This window comes from Falco peregrinus, chromosome 3 (genome assembly GCF_023634155.1).
Source record: "Falco peregrinus isolate bFalPer1 chromosome 3, bFalPer1.pri, whole genome shotgun sequence".
Classification (NCBI taxonomy): Eukaryota; Metazoa; Chordata; class Aves; order Falconiformes; family Falconidae; genus Falco; species Falco peregrinus.
In genome coordinates this window covers 10,328,780-10,347,200 of record NC_073723.1, presented here as the reverse complement: position 1 = coordinate 10,347,200, position 18,421 = coordinate 10,328,780, and the positions used below count along the sequence as shown (strand labels likewise).

Sequence of the window (18,421 nt, the reverse complement as noted above, 5' to 3'; positions counted from 1 at the left end):
AAACTGACTGCCATTCCGTACATATTTGGGGGTATGTGTTAGAGCAAGAGGTCTGGAAAGATGCAACTCAACTGAATCAAAGGTGAGGAATAAACTTTGGAATTAATTATTTTTTAATTTTTTTTTTTTTTTTTTTTTTACATAAATGCTGGGGCAAAAAACCCCCAAGCTTCTTGTTACGTGCCTCAGCTGAACTCTTTACAAAACTAAGTTTCAGAAGCATGCTCTCGTCATGGTTTATCCCCAGCCAGCAATTACATACAACACAGAAATTACAATAACAATTGTAATGAAGAAGGGAAGAAGAGGAATAAAAGCCCAGAAGGGAGGGGTGGGCACAGACAATCATGACCAACCACCACCTATGTCAATGACCAGCTGGGGTGCATGGAGCTCTGCCAGGGGATGGATGAGGAGCCAACTGAGAGCTCATGGGTCAGGATCAAAGGGAGGGCAGGGACAGGTGACATTATAGCAGGGGTTTGCTACAGGCTGCCCAACCAGGACGACTGAGCAGATAAGGTCCTCTATAGACAGATAGGAGCGACCTCATTCACAAACCGCAGTTCTCATGGGCGACTTCAACCACCCCAATACCTGTTGGAGGGACAACAGAGCAGGGCACAGGCAATACAGGAGGTTCCTGGAATGAGTTGATGATAACTGATGATAACTCCCCCCTCCAAGTGATACACGAGCCAATGAGGAGAGGTGTCATGCTGTTCTTACCAGCAAGGCGGGGCTGGTGGGGAATGCAAAGCTCAAGGGCAGCCTTGGCTGCAGTGACCATAAAATGATGAATGTCAAGATCCTTAGGGCAGCAAGGTGGGCACACAGCAACTACAACAGTCACTACCCTGGAATTCAGTGGAGCAGGCATTGGTCTCTTCAGGGATCTGCTTGGTAGAATACCGTGGGACAAAGCCCTGGAGGCAAAAGGGGCCAAAGGCAGCTGGTTAACATTCAAGGATCATCTTCTCCAAGCTCAGGAGCAACATGTCCCAACAAAAAGTAGTCGTCAGGAAAAACACCAGAACGCCTGCATGGATGAACAAGGGGCTCCCAGACAAAATCAAACAGGAAAAGGAAGCCTACAGAGTGGAGAAAAAAGGACAGATGGTCTGGGAGGAGTACAGACAAGTTCTTTGAGCAGCAAGGGACCAGGTTAGGGAAAGCTAAAGCCCTGATAATTCAATCTGGCTAGGGACATCAAGGGCAAGAAGTTTCTATAGATACGTCGTTGATAAAAGGAAGACCAGGGAAAGCATGGGCCCTCTCTGGAAGGAAACAGGAGACCTGGTTACCTGGGACTTGCAGAAGGCTAAGGTACTCAACAACTTTATTGCCCCAGTCTTCACCAGCAAGTGCTCCAGCCGCACTGGCCCAGTCACAGAGAGCGAAGGAAGGGAGACCAGGAGAATGAAGAACCACCCACTGTAGAAGAAGATCAGATTCAAGATCATCTAAGGAACCTGAAGGTGCATAAGTCCATGGGACCTGATGAAATGCATCCAAGGGTCCTGAGGGAACTGGCAGATGAAGTGAGCAAGCCACTATCCATCATATTTGAGAAGTCATGGCAGTTCGGTGAAGTTCCCACTGAATTGAAAAGGGGAAACTTAACCCTCACTTTTAACAACAGAAAAAAGGAAGACCTGGGGAACTACAGACTGGTTAGTTTTACCTTGCTGCCTGGCAAGATCATGGAGCAGATCCTGCTGGAAACTATGCTACGGTAATTGAAAATAAGGAGATTATTTTTATTTTTTTGTGACAGTCAACATGGCTTTGCTAAGGGCAAAGTGTGCCTGACAAATGATGGGGTTACAGTGTTGGTAGATCAGGGAAGATCAACTGACTACTTGGACTTGCGCATGGCATATGACACTGTAGCCACAGTAAGGTTACTTCATATTAATGCTGGCATTATGTATTGCTACTCTAATAGTATGTCTCTTTTGTGAAAGAAACAGGAATGTTAGTCTAAGTTCTTGATTTCATCAAGTACATTTGTATATGCCGGCTGATTAGGCGACATGTGTTCTTTCTGCTACTACTAACCAATGTAAGTAACTATCAACTCCCATAGTGAAGTCAGAGAAGTCATTATTTTTCAGGGACACAGAAGTGTCTCTGATTTCTGCAGTGGATACAAAGGGGAAATGATACGTAATAGATGAAAGAGTCTAGTTCAAGGTAAATGTTAATAGCTAAATTAGTAAGAAAGCAGCCACATAACTAAGAGTTATTACAGAATTCTCACATTTAGTTATGCTTTTTATAAATGAATATATAGAAGGAAGAGAATTCCCAGTGTTGCTGATTTAGGGTTCCTACACAGAGGCTTCTCAGTGGGATCTGATTTTCTGGAAGTACCAAATATCTACTGCCTGAAGTCAAAACTGGAAAGAAACAAATCAAACAAGCCAACAATATGATTCAATTCATAAACAGTGCACTCAATTGGAGCTACTGAGTATCACTAGTCACTTGTACAATGGAAGGGTTTTTTGGGGTTATTCTTTTTTCCCCACAAACCATAGTTAATGTTATAAGCAATACTACCATGCATACATTTCAGCATTTACCTGGAATCTGCACCCCAACATGATCCTTATGATTAATGATTTAAATAAAAACAAACCTTGAATGAGTCACTGTAAATTGCTAGTTTGCTTTAATTATGAAAATTACCTATAATGAATGTATTTCTTGTGCTCTGAAAGAAACATGCCACAATGATTTCTTACAATATAGAGGAAAAATGGAGAAACTACCTCCTCCAAATGAAACTTAAAACAAGATTTACTCATGGTATTATAGACATGTGCAAGATAAGTTATCTAAGAAGGGAGAATGGACTGGAAATGCTGAGTTCATCAGTAACAGCCTCCAACACAATCAAGCTTGGAATAATAGTTGAAAAGAAATCCTTGTGGTATAGGTGTGTGCACAGCAAACATGATTTTTCTTAATATTTATCTGAGCCAAAGCTCAGCTATCCATTTATGGATATGCAGCTCTGACTTATTGAATGCATAGATTTTCTCTGAAACTGTGGATTGCTCTTAATCTCAACATGCCGTGCGTTTTATCTGCTGAATTACTTCAATTCATTATTGAGAAACTACTTAGGAACACTGATGTGGCATTAAACATCAAACCATCCCATACTAAGCAGTTTTACCAATTTCATACATGAAGAACTGCATTATTTTCTTTGTTTCTAGTCTGTCATATTTTTGGGATGACTCCTACTGCTTATGGGAGAGAAGGAAAGTAAAGTGAAAAATCATTCCTGATTCACATTCCTCACAGTACTCCTGACTGTCTAGGCAACTATCCAACCCACTTTGTCTCTTTTTCAGTCAGAAGAGCCCTCCCCTAATCAGGTGTTCCTCACACTACTTCCACAACAGCAAAGCAGTTCCTTCCCACAAAGAATCCTGTACTCAGAAACACAAAAGCTGTAAATAAACACTTTAAATCGAGAATTGAAGTTATTAATAGAAAATATGGAGTTTCTCAAATAAAGGTGACTGTTGACAGTCTAATTAGTCACTTCTCATACAGAAACTGTTCTACACATTAGATCACCCTTGTAGCCCTTCACAGAAATGTTGCTTTTGCTAGACTGGGGGAAAGGATAAGAACATTGTAATTATGTTTTGCATTTGTAACACAGGTGCCCTGTGGATTCATACAGTAAGATTCTTGGTGGTGTGTTGGTTCTATTTTCCCCCTTCCTGGTTTCTCATATTCAGTTGTTTATCGGATTGTTTCTAAGCACTTAGTTGATGGAGGTTTATCTTACAGCCCCATATAACCTTACAGTCTTGTTAATGAGTGGTACTTGTCAACTCAGTTAAAACTGCTCAACTCAGCTGCTGCTCATGTGCCCCATTCTACACTTATTTGTATTGAATTTCAGTCACTCTTGGAGGATCCCTGTATTGCATTTCTTTATGGTTGGTCTCTCCTATTTATTGTTCTCAATAGCTTATTATAATTAATGCAATTTTTTCACCTGGCTATTCACCCCGCTTTCCACAAAGTTTCAAATGTGAAGTGGCATTTCTTTTCCCACAAGCCAGGTTTGGGTGCTTTTTTTTTGAGGTTTTTTTGTTTGTTTGTTATATTGATACCCCTGCACACTTTGGTTCCCAGATATCAAAGTAGTTTTAGATATTAGTAACTAAAGTTATTGGGTTAGGTATTTCTTCTTGGATTACTGCACTAGGTGCATGTGATTTATGAATCACACATCCTGTTCATTTGCTGATTTGTACCAAAGCCTCTTCCACAGCACCTCAATTTGAGATTCTTTCTTTGATGCATTCCTCAGAAAATGTCTGCTGTGCTCCCCAGGGTCTCCCACGGTAAAAAAATATTTAAATTCTTTCAGTTTTCTGCCTTGTTTTTCTCCCTTTATAACTTTTATACCCCAACTGCCTTTTGGCCCAAGACTTTCTGGTAGTCCTCCTCATCCTGATGTTTCTAAAGAAGAGTATTTTTTTTTCATTACAAGTTTTTCCTCAAACTTTCTTTGATGGGTTGCTGTGCTTTACAATTAACATGCAAGATTTCTCAGTCCTTTCTATTCCTCTCATTTGGAAACAAGCACACTTCTTAAAAGACTCTGCCTTTATTTGCCCTCTGTACTGTGCTATTTAGTCATTCCAACTTCCTTTAGCCCTTCACGCCTTTCTGGCAGGTGCCCTGCATTTGCTTTCAGCATTACTTAAGGCCAAGTTTACCATTAGTTCTCCTTTTGGAGATTTGATAACTATATAGTTTATGAAGCTATCATTTATTACGGTTAGACCCTTTCAACCTCAATGTAAAATTTATCCTTCCTTCCAGGGAGTAAGTGAAGTTCCCCATTACTGCTCCATTTTTCCTGTCTTAGAAGTTACCTGAACACCCTCAACATGTCAGCAGCAGCTTTGTTATTCCAGGCAGCAGGGTAAGGACAATGTTCTTGTGGTGTTAATATTACATCTGAAACATCCACACAGATGCTCTCCGATTTGTTGAAATGGTTATGTTGTCATGATTTGACTCAAGGCTTTCAAATAGAAAATATTCATACACCAAGGGTGGGAAACATTGCTTATGTAATATTTTAGCAGGTCCAAAATGATACCTCTTTAGGATAGCATCGAATTTTACAATTAAAGTTTATAATTAAAATTAAGTAGCAAAATAAATATAGCACATACAAACATATTAAAAGCTTACTAAAAATAAAAACGGGCCATGCATTTGAAAAGATACTATATTTATATTAATTACAAGCTTTTCTATTTGTTTGGTAGAGACATTCTGCAGAGAGACATATACAGAAAACGCTTCCTAAACAGGTTTTCCTGAGTTAAAGGAATGGTTCTGTTTGTGGATAGCACTCTTTTATTATCAACACATTATCACAAGAATGGCTCAAGTAGGTCTTCTGACTAATATGAAAAGATCTCTTCAGCAGAAATGTAATTATTTGTATGGTTTTAATATGAGACTTTGACAGATTGTATTATTTATACTGATACCTTAAGTATCTAGTATGCCAATTCACTGGAAGATAACAAACCAAACAAATACATTTTTGGCAACGGTTAAGGTTACACATATCTGACACCACCACAGACAAGGACATATCGATTCCCCATGCCCCACAAATTAATTATACACTAAACGCAAGGTAAATCCCAAGTCTAAATTTATGAATATAAACTATCATCCCTGATGACTAGGAATTGTTTGTAACCTAATGGAAAATTTCAAACTATTCTAAAAGGAAAAATGAAGGTTCGATACAAATGTTCAACATACAGGACACCTACACTGCTACTCTTGAATAACAGACTTACAACAATCTCTTCTGGTGAGCTTATTCTCCAAGTCCTTTAATAATACCATTCTGCAGAGAGACATCTTTCCAACTGTCCTATCTCCTGCCTCGAACAGCTCCACACAAGCAACCTGTCTTTTAGAAAACCTCATCCAGATTCTGAATGGAATAGACTCTTCAGCAAATGGACCCAAGATCACAGTTTGTGTGTGTGTATATACACACACACAATACAAAAGATGACTTTAAAGGTATTAACCCCGGACATGCAGATTTAACTCTGCTCAGGTTCTTGACTGTAAATTGTTGAGCATATTCTGAATGCTGGTATCACCTCTGCATTTTCTTTCCAAACAGAAGTGTTTGTGTTCTTTTCATTGTTACTTACAATATATTCTTTAAGTTGCAGCTGATAAACTTCTGAGAATAACTATTTAAATGAAAAATGTTTGTCAAGAACCAACTAGAGTTAATCCTGATAAGCAGAAAGCCCATGAAGAAAACCTGAAAACACTGCTTTCTTATTTTTACATGCTGGTGTTTTCCACTACAACTAGAAAAAAACCTCACAAACCTATGAATTTTAGAAATTACATATTTAGAAAGGTGATTAAACTGAAAATTCACCACTGTGGTTTTAGTTTCACAGACTCTGTGTTACATTATTATAAACAATGGATAAGTTTTAAATTTAAACCTCTGATCTCCTGCTTTACTTCGTATTGTCTGAAAATTTTTTGTCATTAAAAATTGTGCATGTCATCTAGAACACAAAGAATTACAATTTTAGCATTACACATAATTTTGATACAACAACTGAAAGATGACGTGTAGGCGAAGCACCTAATAAGGCAAAGCAGCAACTGCTGAGAAGGCAACATTCAAAACCAGCCAATGAGTCGTTCCCTTTAGTGCCTTACAGAATACACTGCATAAATAACCCCCTGTAAACGTCACTATGAGTCTAGGAATACTACAGTCTCGTACTCCTTTTTTCCTACATTTTGAGATGAATTAATAAGCTGCTAGACCTGAAATCCCTGTTCTTTTACAGACATCTCCACCTTTAGAAAAAGAGGGTATCTTCCTGCTAAGGCATGTTTTACATGGTTTCATTTGTCACATTGTTCTAAATAAAAAAAAAAAAGGAGAAAATACCCAACTGTGGTGATATGCATTCTCTTTGCTTAATCCTCATGTTCATCTTCCTGGACTTTTAAAATCTTTGTATCTTGGTATGACAGGAATATTTAATCTAAAGTTTCAATCATTTAAGAAGTGTTCCTGTCATTATATAAACAAGTCAAGTGAAAGTCTAACTAACACTTCCTTTTATAAATACATCTCAAATTAATTGGTAAAATATATTGAATAGCCAAATGATGCAGCAACATCTTTAAAAACACAACAAGCATGTGGTTGTGAAAAGTTATACAGGCAATGAACATGAATGAGCACCTCTTTAAAATAAGTTTGAGAAGGTACTTGAGAAGTAACGGTCATGCTATTTCATGACTTTCTCAGCATAACTTCAGCTTCATCACTCATTGATTTAAGATTAGCTGGCAAGTATCTCCAAAAATGAAGTTACCAAGTTCATGATGAATATAAAATAGTGTAGAATTATCTTTATTTCCTCATTGCTACATCTTATTATGGATGTAACTGACACAACTACTGTTTTGTTGGGGTTTTGGTTTTGGGGTTTTGTGTTGTTTTTTTTAATAAAACTAAATATTTTGGTATTTTACATAATTTTGATATAACAATTGACAGAAGCAATGCATACAGAGTATGGCATAAGTTAAACATGAAATTAATGAGAAAGCAAGCTGTACGACACCAACTTTGTGGTGGGTCATCTGTGGCTGCCTGCTGGATACCCACCCAAGTGCTCTCTCGCTCCCCCTTCCTCAATGAGACATGGGAGAAAATAAGAGGGAAAATAGCTCATGGTATGAGATGAGGACAGGTAGATCACTGACCAATTACCAAACATATTCAACATGAGAAAAACGCATTTATTTTACTGCCAATTAAAACAGAGTAGGATAGTGAGAGGAAAAAAAAAAAAAAAAAAAAAAAAAAAAAGAAGAAGAAAAAAAACCCTTTCTCCCACACCGCCCTTCTTCCCAGGCTCACCTTCACTCCTGACTCCTCTACCTCTTCCTTCCAAGGGTACACGGGGTGGGGAATGGGGGACGCTCACAGCAGCTCCTCTCTGCCCCCCTTCCTCCTCAGCTGTGCCCAGCTCCGGCTGGGCCCTTCCCAGGGGCCGCAGGGAACCACCCGCCCGCCGGGGGCTGCCCCGGGCCCGCGGGGGCGTCTGTGCGGGGGCGCCCGGAGCCCCCTGCCCCCTCCCGCTCCCCCCTCGGGGCTGGCCGGGCTGTTTCTCACCCCGTTGCCCTCAGCCCTGGCTGCCGGGCACCGTTTTGCCCTTTCTCAGCCCGGCTTTCCCCGAGGCGCCCGCCCGTGGCTGCGGGGCTCAGCTGTGCCCTGCGCTGGGGCCGGTGGAGCCGCCTGGAACCGGCTGGAACCGGCTGTGCCCGGCACGGGGCAGCCCCGGCACCGCCTCACAGGGCTGCCCCCTTCCCCTCCGCACCCCGCCGTGTAAAACCAAAACATGATGAAAATCAGAACAATGGAAGGAACAAGGCTAGGTAGGAACAAGGCTGGCTTTCCCCACAAACAACTGCTGCTAAAACATTAAATGAGAAATGGCAGTTCCATCTAAAAGATGTTGGTTTCACCTGCAGAGTTCAATGTCAAAAAAATGTAGAAGTCACAGAACTTCAGGTGCTGGTGTGTCAAAATTGCAAAAAGGTAAAATGTAAAGAATAAATAAAAAAAAAGAGACGTCAAGTTTTACACAGACTTTTCCAGTCCACAAGAATCGTGGGCAAGATTAGATCACCTTGACAAAACTGTTTTGAACCATTAATTGAAATAACATTCTCCACACAGCAACATTTTGCAATATGGAACCAACAGACTGTATAAAGCTTCCCCACAAAAACAGTTACTGCTTTAACATAGCAGATCAATGTCAGTGTTTTGACATAAAAAAAACAAGTTTCTTCTTGGTGCAATTCCACATTGACTTGATATTGTATGAATTCACTTTAGGATAGAATAAACCTTGTAGTTAAAATATAATGAATATAAGAAATACATTCTAATGAAAGTAGTAGTTGCACAACAAAAGCTGCTATGAAATCCTCTGTACAGCCCTGTACCAAGGCTAAGAACTTATATTTACTCAAAGAATGTAGGTATAGTAATTAGGTCATGTAACCATAGTCTGAAAGAAGTAATTAATGAAATAACTGATGAAAGAAGGAGTCTGTTTCTCTTTCTTTAACTTTCTCTAACAAGGGGCCTGTTTCTAAGTTATCTAGAGGGAGCGACTAAAAGCAACAAGCAGAAGAAACAGATGGTCGACAAGGACATAAATTAGCTCAGACCGATAAGAACACTGCAAACTTGCAAAACCATCACATACCAGGCAAAAGGTGAAAAGTACACCATGAGGAAGACCTACGGCCTTCCTCCCAGAGACCACCGCCCGTGTCATGAAGACCCCTGCCCACAATTCTTGGAGGAATTTGCTTAAGCACAAAGGACTGATAAGCTAATTAACATACAAAGCGAGAGTAGGCGGGGTTAGGTAATGAATACGTATAGGCGTTAATTGAATATTCATTGTTTAATTGTATAAATATAAGATAGACAGTTACTTTAGACATGCACGTTAGGCGGAAGGATCCCCCGTGCATCCAGTGCTGCCAATAAAGGATACTCAGTCACTAAGAAATTTTGACTTCGTTCTTTAAATCAGACTTAAGTGAAGTTAAACCAGGTAAACACTTTATCCCATGTTTTTGGATTAGGTCTTTGGTACACATTCATGCTTTTCTGTTTGGTTGGTCTGTTAGGTCACACTGCCCTTGTCAGTCTGTGCGCAGCCATTTCCTGTCCAAGGGCTGCAGCACCAGTGCTGTGCTTCAGGAAACCTCTAGATACAACTGAACACGGTAGAGGAAAGTTAAACTGACCAGGCTGATGAAAGCACTCTCTTCTCTCGAGTTTGATTTTCCCCCAAATAAACTTTGAATGTTGAGAGATTCCACTTTAAAAGTAATAAAAACAATCTGAAGAGCCACAGCATTCTATGACTTGCAGAACTTGAGTAATGTGCACTCAACCTCTCAAAAAGTAACCAACTAACAGTTGTTGAATAAAGCTAGGACTACTATCAGCATGGAGGCAGCAGCGGGGGCTGTCTGTGTCAACAGAACTCATAAAAAGCAACTACACGTGTGCATTTTTATTTTGAAAAGTGTTTAGGTTCACAACAGTCTTGAGTTATCTTTTTGTAAAAATACAGTAGAAAACAAGATGGCTAACGTGATTATAGGACCATATAATGTGCAATAGTGATCTCAGATTTGATCACAGTAGTTAAGATGGAAAGGGCAAATTTCCTCTGTTTCTTGGTAAGGCTGCTCCCTGAGCAACTGTGGGAGACAGAAAAGAGAATAAAAAAATCTGCACTGTCCTATATGATCAGTGTCAGCTTTCCACCAACTCTGATGGCACTGAATCAAAACGTTATTTAGCAACAGTAAGGGTGACAAGAATTAGGACCTGAGCAACCAGAGAGCGGAAAAGCATAAAAAGTTCAAAACAGATTAAAAGTACTGTAAAATCTGAGGTTAGCAGTCTAATGCAATGAAAATGCTGTAATTGGGAAGAACATGATTTTGAGTAATCAGAGAGCAGAAAACCATAAGACAGAAGTAAAGAGAAAGTACTATAAAATCTGAAGTCAGTGACCTATGGAGAAACCGTCACACCAAGGAGTGGTTTTTTGGTTTGTTATGTTGGGGTGTTTTTTTAAATGAAAGGGGATATGTTAAATATACAAAATTCTACTTTTTCAGTGCAAAGACCTATAATCTCAGTCTTGCACAGATTTGCTGAGAGGTCCTTTGGAAGAAGCTGGAGACATATCAGTCTTAAATGGCATTAAAAATCGTGAAGCTAAATCTTTGCTGAAATATTAAGTGTATTCATTCAGTGTTCAACTTTTCCCTTTCTAAGAGCCCTGGAAGAAATAAAAAGTTAATCTTTTTCACACTAGACACATGAAATATGTGAAATTAAAGACTGCTGAGCCAAAATCCCTCTCCTTTTTATTTTCTACATAGGTCTATTGTAGTATAAAATTTTAAAGAAGCAACTAAAGTACATAAAAGAACTGAAAAATCTGTGCTATATAGGTTGCTATTGTTACCACGTTTTAAATACCTATAGAGAAAATGATTTCATCTAAATAATTACTTGTGAGACTGGCAAGCTAAAAGGTAGAAAATGAGATGTGTGTTATTCTAGATGCTAAGCCACTTGTATGCTTTTTTACAAAGGTATGAAAATGGGTAACAAGCCATATGTAAAATCTTTAGATCTACATTTTCATTTTCTTTATCACAAAAGAACAACACTTTTTTATCAGAATAAAGTTTTGAACTGTTTGTTTATATGTAAAATGCTGAAGCATGATATGCTTTATTTTATGTATGCCTCTGACATTGCATAGAGGCACTTTAATTGTAGAACTCCACTTCTGTTTTTACTAAGGTATACTTATTTTCCCCTTACTGTCATTAAATCTGAGATGTGAAATTGATATGATCAGGGAAGATTAGATTAACTTTACTGTATTAGAACTAATTTATTGCAATGACATGTCACCGCATGTGAAACAGAATTTTGAATGACAACTCTGTTATGCTGTATTTCTGTTTCAAAGAGTAAAATAACAAATTACTAGAATTACTATCTTGCAAATGCAACAAAAGACCTGCGATATGCTTCCTAATCTAACTTCCAGTCCAATCATTTCTGGGCATTTTTAAAACTGTTATTTTCCTCCTCCCCTTCCTGTATTCACACTCATTTCTAACTGTTCCATACTTCCTTATCTCCCCCATCAACACAAATCCGAAAGTGTTTTTGAACTCAGGTATGTGAAATGTAAGAACTAAGTAAATTGTCACTCCCCTATCCCCCAAATTTGTGAAGAAAAATGCACGCATATTCAACTCTGTGTGTTTTTTCATGAAAACCCATTCCTATTTAACTTCGGAGGACATCTGAAGTGGATTAAGAGGTATATATTTAGTATTTCAGAGATTCCACAGAGAAATCAAGTGTCAGTCTTGTTTGTTATATTCCTGTGCTATTCCTTCTAATAGCATGACTCACTCAGCCTCAAACCAACACTGATTTTCCCATTACCACTGCACATTTACTTTTCTCTCCAAAGTAAAAAGAACAGTGAATGCGTAGTTAAGATCTGCTTCCAGTGCAAGTCACTTTTTAGAAATATCAGAAGAAACAGACCTTCTGGAGACAGAGAGGTGTGAAAATTCAAAATGAAGAATGTTATGGATTGAAACACATACTCTGTTTCTCTTCTTTCCTAAAATTCTTTATTTGTTATTTGTTTTCTATATCCTGACACATGAATTATCTAACCTGGAAGCATGCAGAAAATGTGAGAGAAATGCAAACTATACCAGCCATGGCAACTGAGATATGTTAACGCTTGCAGCCCTATATGAGGAATTTTTTTCCCCAGTTTTCTCAGGAGAATTATTGTTCCTCTGAGCTGGTGCAGTCAGTACCGAACTCCTCACCAGACCACGTTGCATTCACTAACCCTGCCCCTTCCGGCGCTCACAGCTATGTTTTCATTAGAATAATTTTTGTCAGAGAGATGCAGAAGTCAGGAAGTCTCATGTAGCTGATAGCTCGGTTTTGTGCATTAAAACTGCTTAATTGAGACAAGGATACTTGTTCCCACTTAATCAAATTTCCAGTTTCTTCATTGTACCCCCCCCACACATACTTGCACCCACAGATGAGGAGTCTGTCAGAACTAGCATTGTTAGACACTATTGATTATTGGAAAGTTTTCAAGAAACCCTCCCCAAATAATCCATCATTTTAGAAGAATAAGTCATTGTAGTTTTATATTCTTTAAAGATAACTTTTTTAACACAAAACTGTATTTGGAGTTGTTTGTTCAGGAAAACATACACTGAAACATCAAAAACCTATCCCCAGTGCAACAGCAGGGAACAGTTTCAATAATCCCATAACCACAGAAAATACTCAACACCTACAAAAGGATAATTTCTCCTTTCTACCACAACCTCGTTTTTCTAGGACCTGTGTTTTGCCATGTTCCTATAAAAACCTTCTGACTATGGCAAACACAGATTAATTTTATACAGATTTCCAGTCTCCAAATGACATTTTTAGAGAAAAGAAATAATGACTACAGGAACGGGGATATGCTTTATATTAAAATAGAATGATGACTTGTTGTCCTAACACTTGCTGTATAACAGATGATGGCAGTAAATTAATCCATCCTCTTGACAGCCATTTCACAATAAGAATGTGAAACCTTACCATTTTCATTGCAGGCCTACCCTATTCTTGTCCTTGGTGTGCATTTCCATGACAATGACTGTAATCATTATAACAGTATCGTACATAACGACTCTGCTTTCTGTGATGTTACTCCCAAACTGGGTGTGAAAAATGTGAAAGGACAGATCTCAAATGGCAAAACTCTCACCAGTGAAGCAGTCTTCTACAGGATTAGTAACTGACAGAACTGATAGCATGCTGCCACATAACAGAAGCCTGGAATGAAATGGCACCCCTCATATAGCCTTCCTTCATAAACTGAGGGGCTTTGCATGAAACCCTCTTGTCAAATTAAAGGCATGTAGAATTGAGACCTTAATGAAGTGTGTACAATTAAATGCAACATCAGTAAAACCGCGATTTTTCAAAATGAAAAGGAACTCATGCACAATGACCACTACTGAAATTTTGCTAATTATTACTATTATGTCAGGCTCAGCCGGGCTTTCCTTTTTTTCTGAATTAAAAATACATGCTTAAGCTAATATGATTGAGCTTTGCAATAAATCAGGTCATCAGAATCACTAAAACAAATGGGAAATAGAGTACAGATGCTTCTAAGTTCCACAAAGCTTGTGCAAAAATGAGCTTACTAACATGAAATACTCGGAGCAGAAAATTATGAACAGCACAGGGAATTCTTTGAGGAAAAGGGGAAAAAAAAGGTAAGTGCAGAGGAAGAAATGTCCCCAAACAAGGCATGTAGCCACATTCTAACCACAAAGGATTAAAAGAAATCTTATTCATTGACGTTTGTAACTGTAGCATTAATATCATGGTCAGAGGATGAAAGAACGTATATAATGCTATCCCAGGAACATGAAATTGAAAGGGACCATCCTTCAGCTCACTGAATCCAGACCTATGTTCTTGCATGCAGTCATGTCTGTTAGTGCTTTCATAAAGATGAGCATGTTTTACTTTGAAATGTCTTTGGATTTTTGTTTTCACTCTTCCTACTAGTAGACTCTTTCAGGATTCTGACTTGTTTTCTTATTTCCATTCTAAATTAAGCCATGGCCACCAAAACCTCATTTTTTTCAAGAAAAAAGGCAAATCAACTTAAATAGCTCTTCTCTTTCCCTTGTGGTCTGAAATGTATTTATAGAATAATATGTGCTTTCCACTGTTTGGGGGAGTAATTATACTTTATTCTCCACCACCACCACAACCATAGCATTCAATTTTCTCTGTATAGCTTCGTATATAAATTCATTTCTCTTGGCCAAAAGTAATCAGAGCAGTAAACAGGTCAACATTATCTCCCACAATGGCTTCAGTATCACTTAAACACTATTTAGATTATCTCAGCTTTTGCAGCTTAGTATCATATTTACCTTCAAGATATGACAGTAGAAGCAATAATTAATCTGGTGACCAGATCTTTCTCTTCCTCTGTCACTTACAACTGGCAACAGTAGTGTATAACAGAAATGCATGATATTGTTCTGTAAGAGCCTTACCACATTGTGGTCCTGAAATTTACTCTGTATCTCCATATCCAAACCTTATTCACGCTACCTAGCTCTTTCCAGACAACATTTTAATTTTCCTGCATAGCTTTGCATCAGCAACATGTTTGTAAAATGTTTCTTCTATTCAAAAATCAGTCATGAAAATATTAATTAATCTAAGATGGGCTTGGTAATGTATCTCCTCATCCCCTTACCTGTTCTAAAAGTTTCTCTTTCAATGCAACCCACTATTTCCACTTAGAAAGGCCCTTCCCCAGTTTACATTTTCTGCACAAATCTCAACAACTTTCACTATGCTGAAATACTTGGTATTCTACCAAGGTTGGCATAACTAAATGGGTTTTTTTTGGTCTTTGTGTTAACAGTATCTTAAATACAGATGCTCCATTTGCTATTTTTAGTTCAGATTTGAAAGCCCCTGTTCAAATTTGAAAGCCCTTGCTACCAGACATCTGTGATTTCAGAAGCTACCGGTTTCCTTGGATATTTTTAACACTCTAAGATAGAATTTTCAGGATTCTCAACCTGAAGGCAAACTAAAAAGGAATTAATTCCTTTTCCATGTCTTCATTCCCATTAACCATGTTTCTTTACCCCTCATATTCAATGTTTTTTGCAATTTTCATTACGGAAATCAAGACTCAACTAGATTATGCAATAAAAAATTCTATCATAAAGCTGAAAGACAGTATTCAAGGGGGAGAAAAGCTCCATCTGTCATATATCTTGCAATAAAGCTATATATACAGTTTTGTGTTATTTTAATGGAAATTTAAAACCCAAGCTATACAAACAACATTACACATGATAAACTAGACTTCATTTGGCCAGCCTACAACTGCATCAGCATGAGCTTTATGCCTGAAGCTCATTATATATGTCAAAACATAAATGCAGGGATGCTTGTTCTCACATGCTTCTGAGGAACTGCAACAAGTAACACACCTTTGGAGGAGCCCTTTTCCACCCTAACCTCAAAGTGGAATGACTACCCTATAGAGCTTAGACTGTATTTATAATATTCCCTGAAGCAGAACTGAATCTTATTCTGAAATAGTCTGGCAAAGTCTTTAGCAGTGACATAGTTAAGCCCCATGCATTTGAGGTTCTAGAACCTGATGTAAAAGGATCAGCTGCACTCACTGAAACATTTAGCTGAGCTAAGAAAAAAATGCTATTTTATCATATTTTAAAATCTTTGTCCTATTTATATATATTATTTTTTTATAATAAACAGAGAAATTATACATAGACAATTGGCAAATTCATTGTGCATACCTGTAGCAATCCAAGAGGTGTCCTCCTTTAAAAAAGGAGGTGCCATCTAAGGAGGTACCTGTTTTTCTTCTATCAATGGCACATTTCAGCAAATGGGAAAACCAAACCCAAGAATAAGACAATGGCCTTACCTTTCCTACATACTGAGGATCTGGTCCCATGTGTTCTTCTAAAACAAAGAACTGATTCCACACCCATCCACGCTTGGGACGATGATGTACTTCTGTTTCACCTTCTATGTGTTTGGTTTGATTTCTAGTCACCTTGATGGAGCCATGGTGAGCAGCTCCATAACACCTCTGCACAAAACAGAGACAAACTAGGACTGGGCAGATACAAGATGTACTTGTAATTCTCATTGTAGGATAAGCTTCCTGTTGAAGGTTTTCTTTCTCTTGTCTTTTTCAGCTGTAATCCTTTAATAAGTTCCCAAGACAGAAGGTGAAGCCTGGTTCAGAAATACAGTCCAAAATGTTTTTTTCTGCTTGTTCATGGTTTAGCTGCCCATTTGGGAAAGCTCAAATTATATTTACATTATGAAAAGCTGACTGGAAAAAATTATATTTCTTCTGAGGTCTTCACAAGAGTTCCACTGCCGACCATTTTCTATCTAATAGAGAAAGAAAAAAAAGCCACTTACTCATCACTAAAACCAGAAATTTTCAGGTTTCTGACCTTAGATTACACTCACAGCTGTACTAACCAGTCTTTCAAAGACTCTCATCGTAACTAAAATTTCTTTTCAATCCTTCCTGTAAAAGCGTTTCCAGGTTGTTTTTAAAGTACCTTAAGAATTAGCATGGCTCTTCCAAGCTATGAGAACATTCACATTATGAAAAATTGGATGATTCAGGACTATTCCTTTGGCCATTACTGGCAAATCACTGACCTGGTCTCACAGTAAAATAAAGTCATGGCTACAGTGTCATTAGATAGTGATTCATTTCACATGAGTTCTTGATCTTCTGTACAGAGATGAACATGGTGAAAAATACCAAGGCTATGATCAATTTTTAAGGAAAGCCTCCAAAACAGGCTTTGAGAACTCTGAGTCACTATTAGAACATACTGACAGGAACTCTGAGTCAAAATGTGCACTTTTACACCCTGTACTTTACATAAATTCCAACCAACATCATACCAGAACCTCACAAAATTATTTCATACTGACAGAAAGTTCAGGTTGTTTAGATGATCGGTATTACATTTATAAAAGCATCTAAGTTCACAATGACAATATTTTCTCAACTTCAAAAAGGAAAATATATATTTTTTATACTGCAATAGTAAAATGTGCAAATGGACATGGAAGTTAATGTAGCGCTTAAAGCAAAGTACCTTGAATGAAACAAAATAACTCTTCAACCTCAGAGAAATAGTTACCCTAAAGTAATCGTTTGTTCAGTTATCTGAAAATATCAACAATCAGTCAATCAGGAATCGCAAAACATGCAACTAAACGTACAAAAATTAGAACTTTCTTCCAATATTGGCTTTGTTTGAGCATCATAAAGCCGTCACAAGTTATGTAAACAGAAACACAATTAAACTAACTTTGTTACTAAATTTCATGGGAACCCAACAGAACAAATTCAAAATCTCTGAAGAACCAAACATTGATGTAGAAATTAGATGGGAAAATACTGCAGTGGAAGGAAGCTTATCAACTGTCTTTTGGCTGCAGGTTTGTTTTTTTCCCCTTTATGCTCTTTTCAAATCCATAATAATACTGGAAGCTCAATCACACTTTCTTCTGTACTCATTTAAGTACAGTTTCTCATCAGAATAATGGAAGAATACTTCAAAACTGCTGTACATTAGAAATAAGCAGAAAGGATATATTTTCCATTGCTATTATGCAGTTCAGGACAGTGGGTTACGCTGAAGTGAAAGAACTCCAGTCTCCTGTGGCCGGACCGTAGTTAAAAAACAAACTCTATATGGTATTTTCCACTGAGGGAAGATATTTTTAGACATTCAGTATTACCCTGCTTCTTATCTCCCTATCAGTGTAATCTCCCCTCAACACCCACAAAGACCAAGTTTCATATCCCACCTCAGAACACATTCATACAAAATGTTGTATTATTACCTTCTTCAAGTACAAATGTGATTTAATAGGAATTTTTCACACTTATACATTGTATGAAGTCTACGTTATGCCAGGGACAGAATCCAGACATTCTGGGTGTCCCATTTGCTTCTAACTATATACTTCCTTGGTTTCCTTGCCTTTTTGCATTCTTTCCCAATTCTTGCTAGAAATCAGGTTTTGCCTTGAGGCATGTGATTTCTTTCTAAAGATGTCTATATCTAC

General features: G+C 38.0%; 1 protein-coding gene across 8 annotated transcripts in view; it reads right to left on the bottom strand.

Moving 5' to 3' along the window:
- CDH18 (cadherin 18) overlaps positions 1-18,421 on the bottom strand; it is a 337,247-nt gene that overhangs the window by 172,360 nt on the left and 146,466 nt on the right. For all 8 annotated transcript variants that reach the window (XM_027784808.2, XM_013298152.3, XM_027784809.2 and 5 more), the window contains one exon: positions 16,236-16,714. In XM_027784808.2, the coding sequence (XP_027640609.1) occupies positions 16,236-16,463 (228 nt within the window). In that variant the 5' untranslated portion in view covers positions 16,464-16,714. The remainder of the gene's footprint in view (positions 1-16,235; positions 16,715-18,421) is intronic.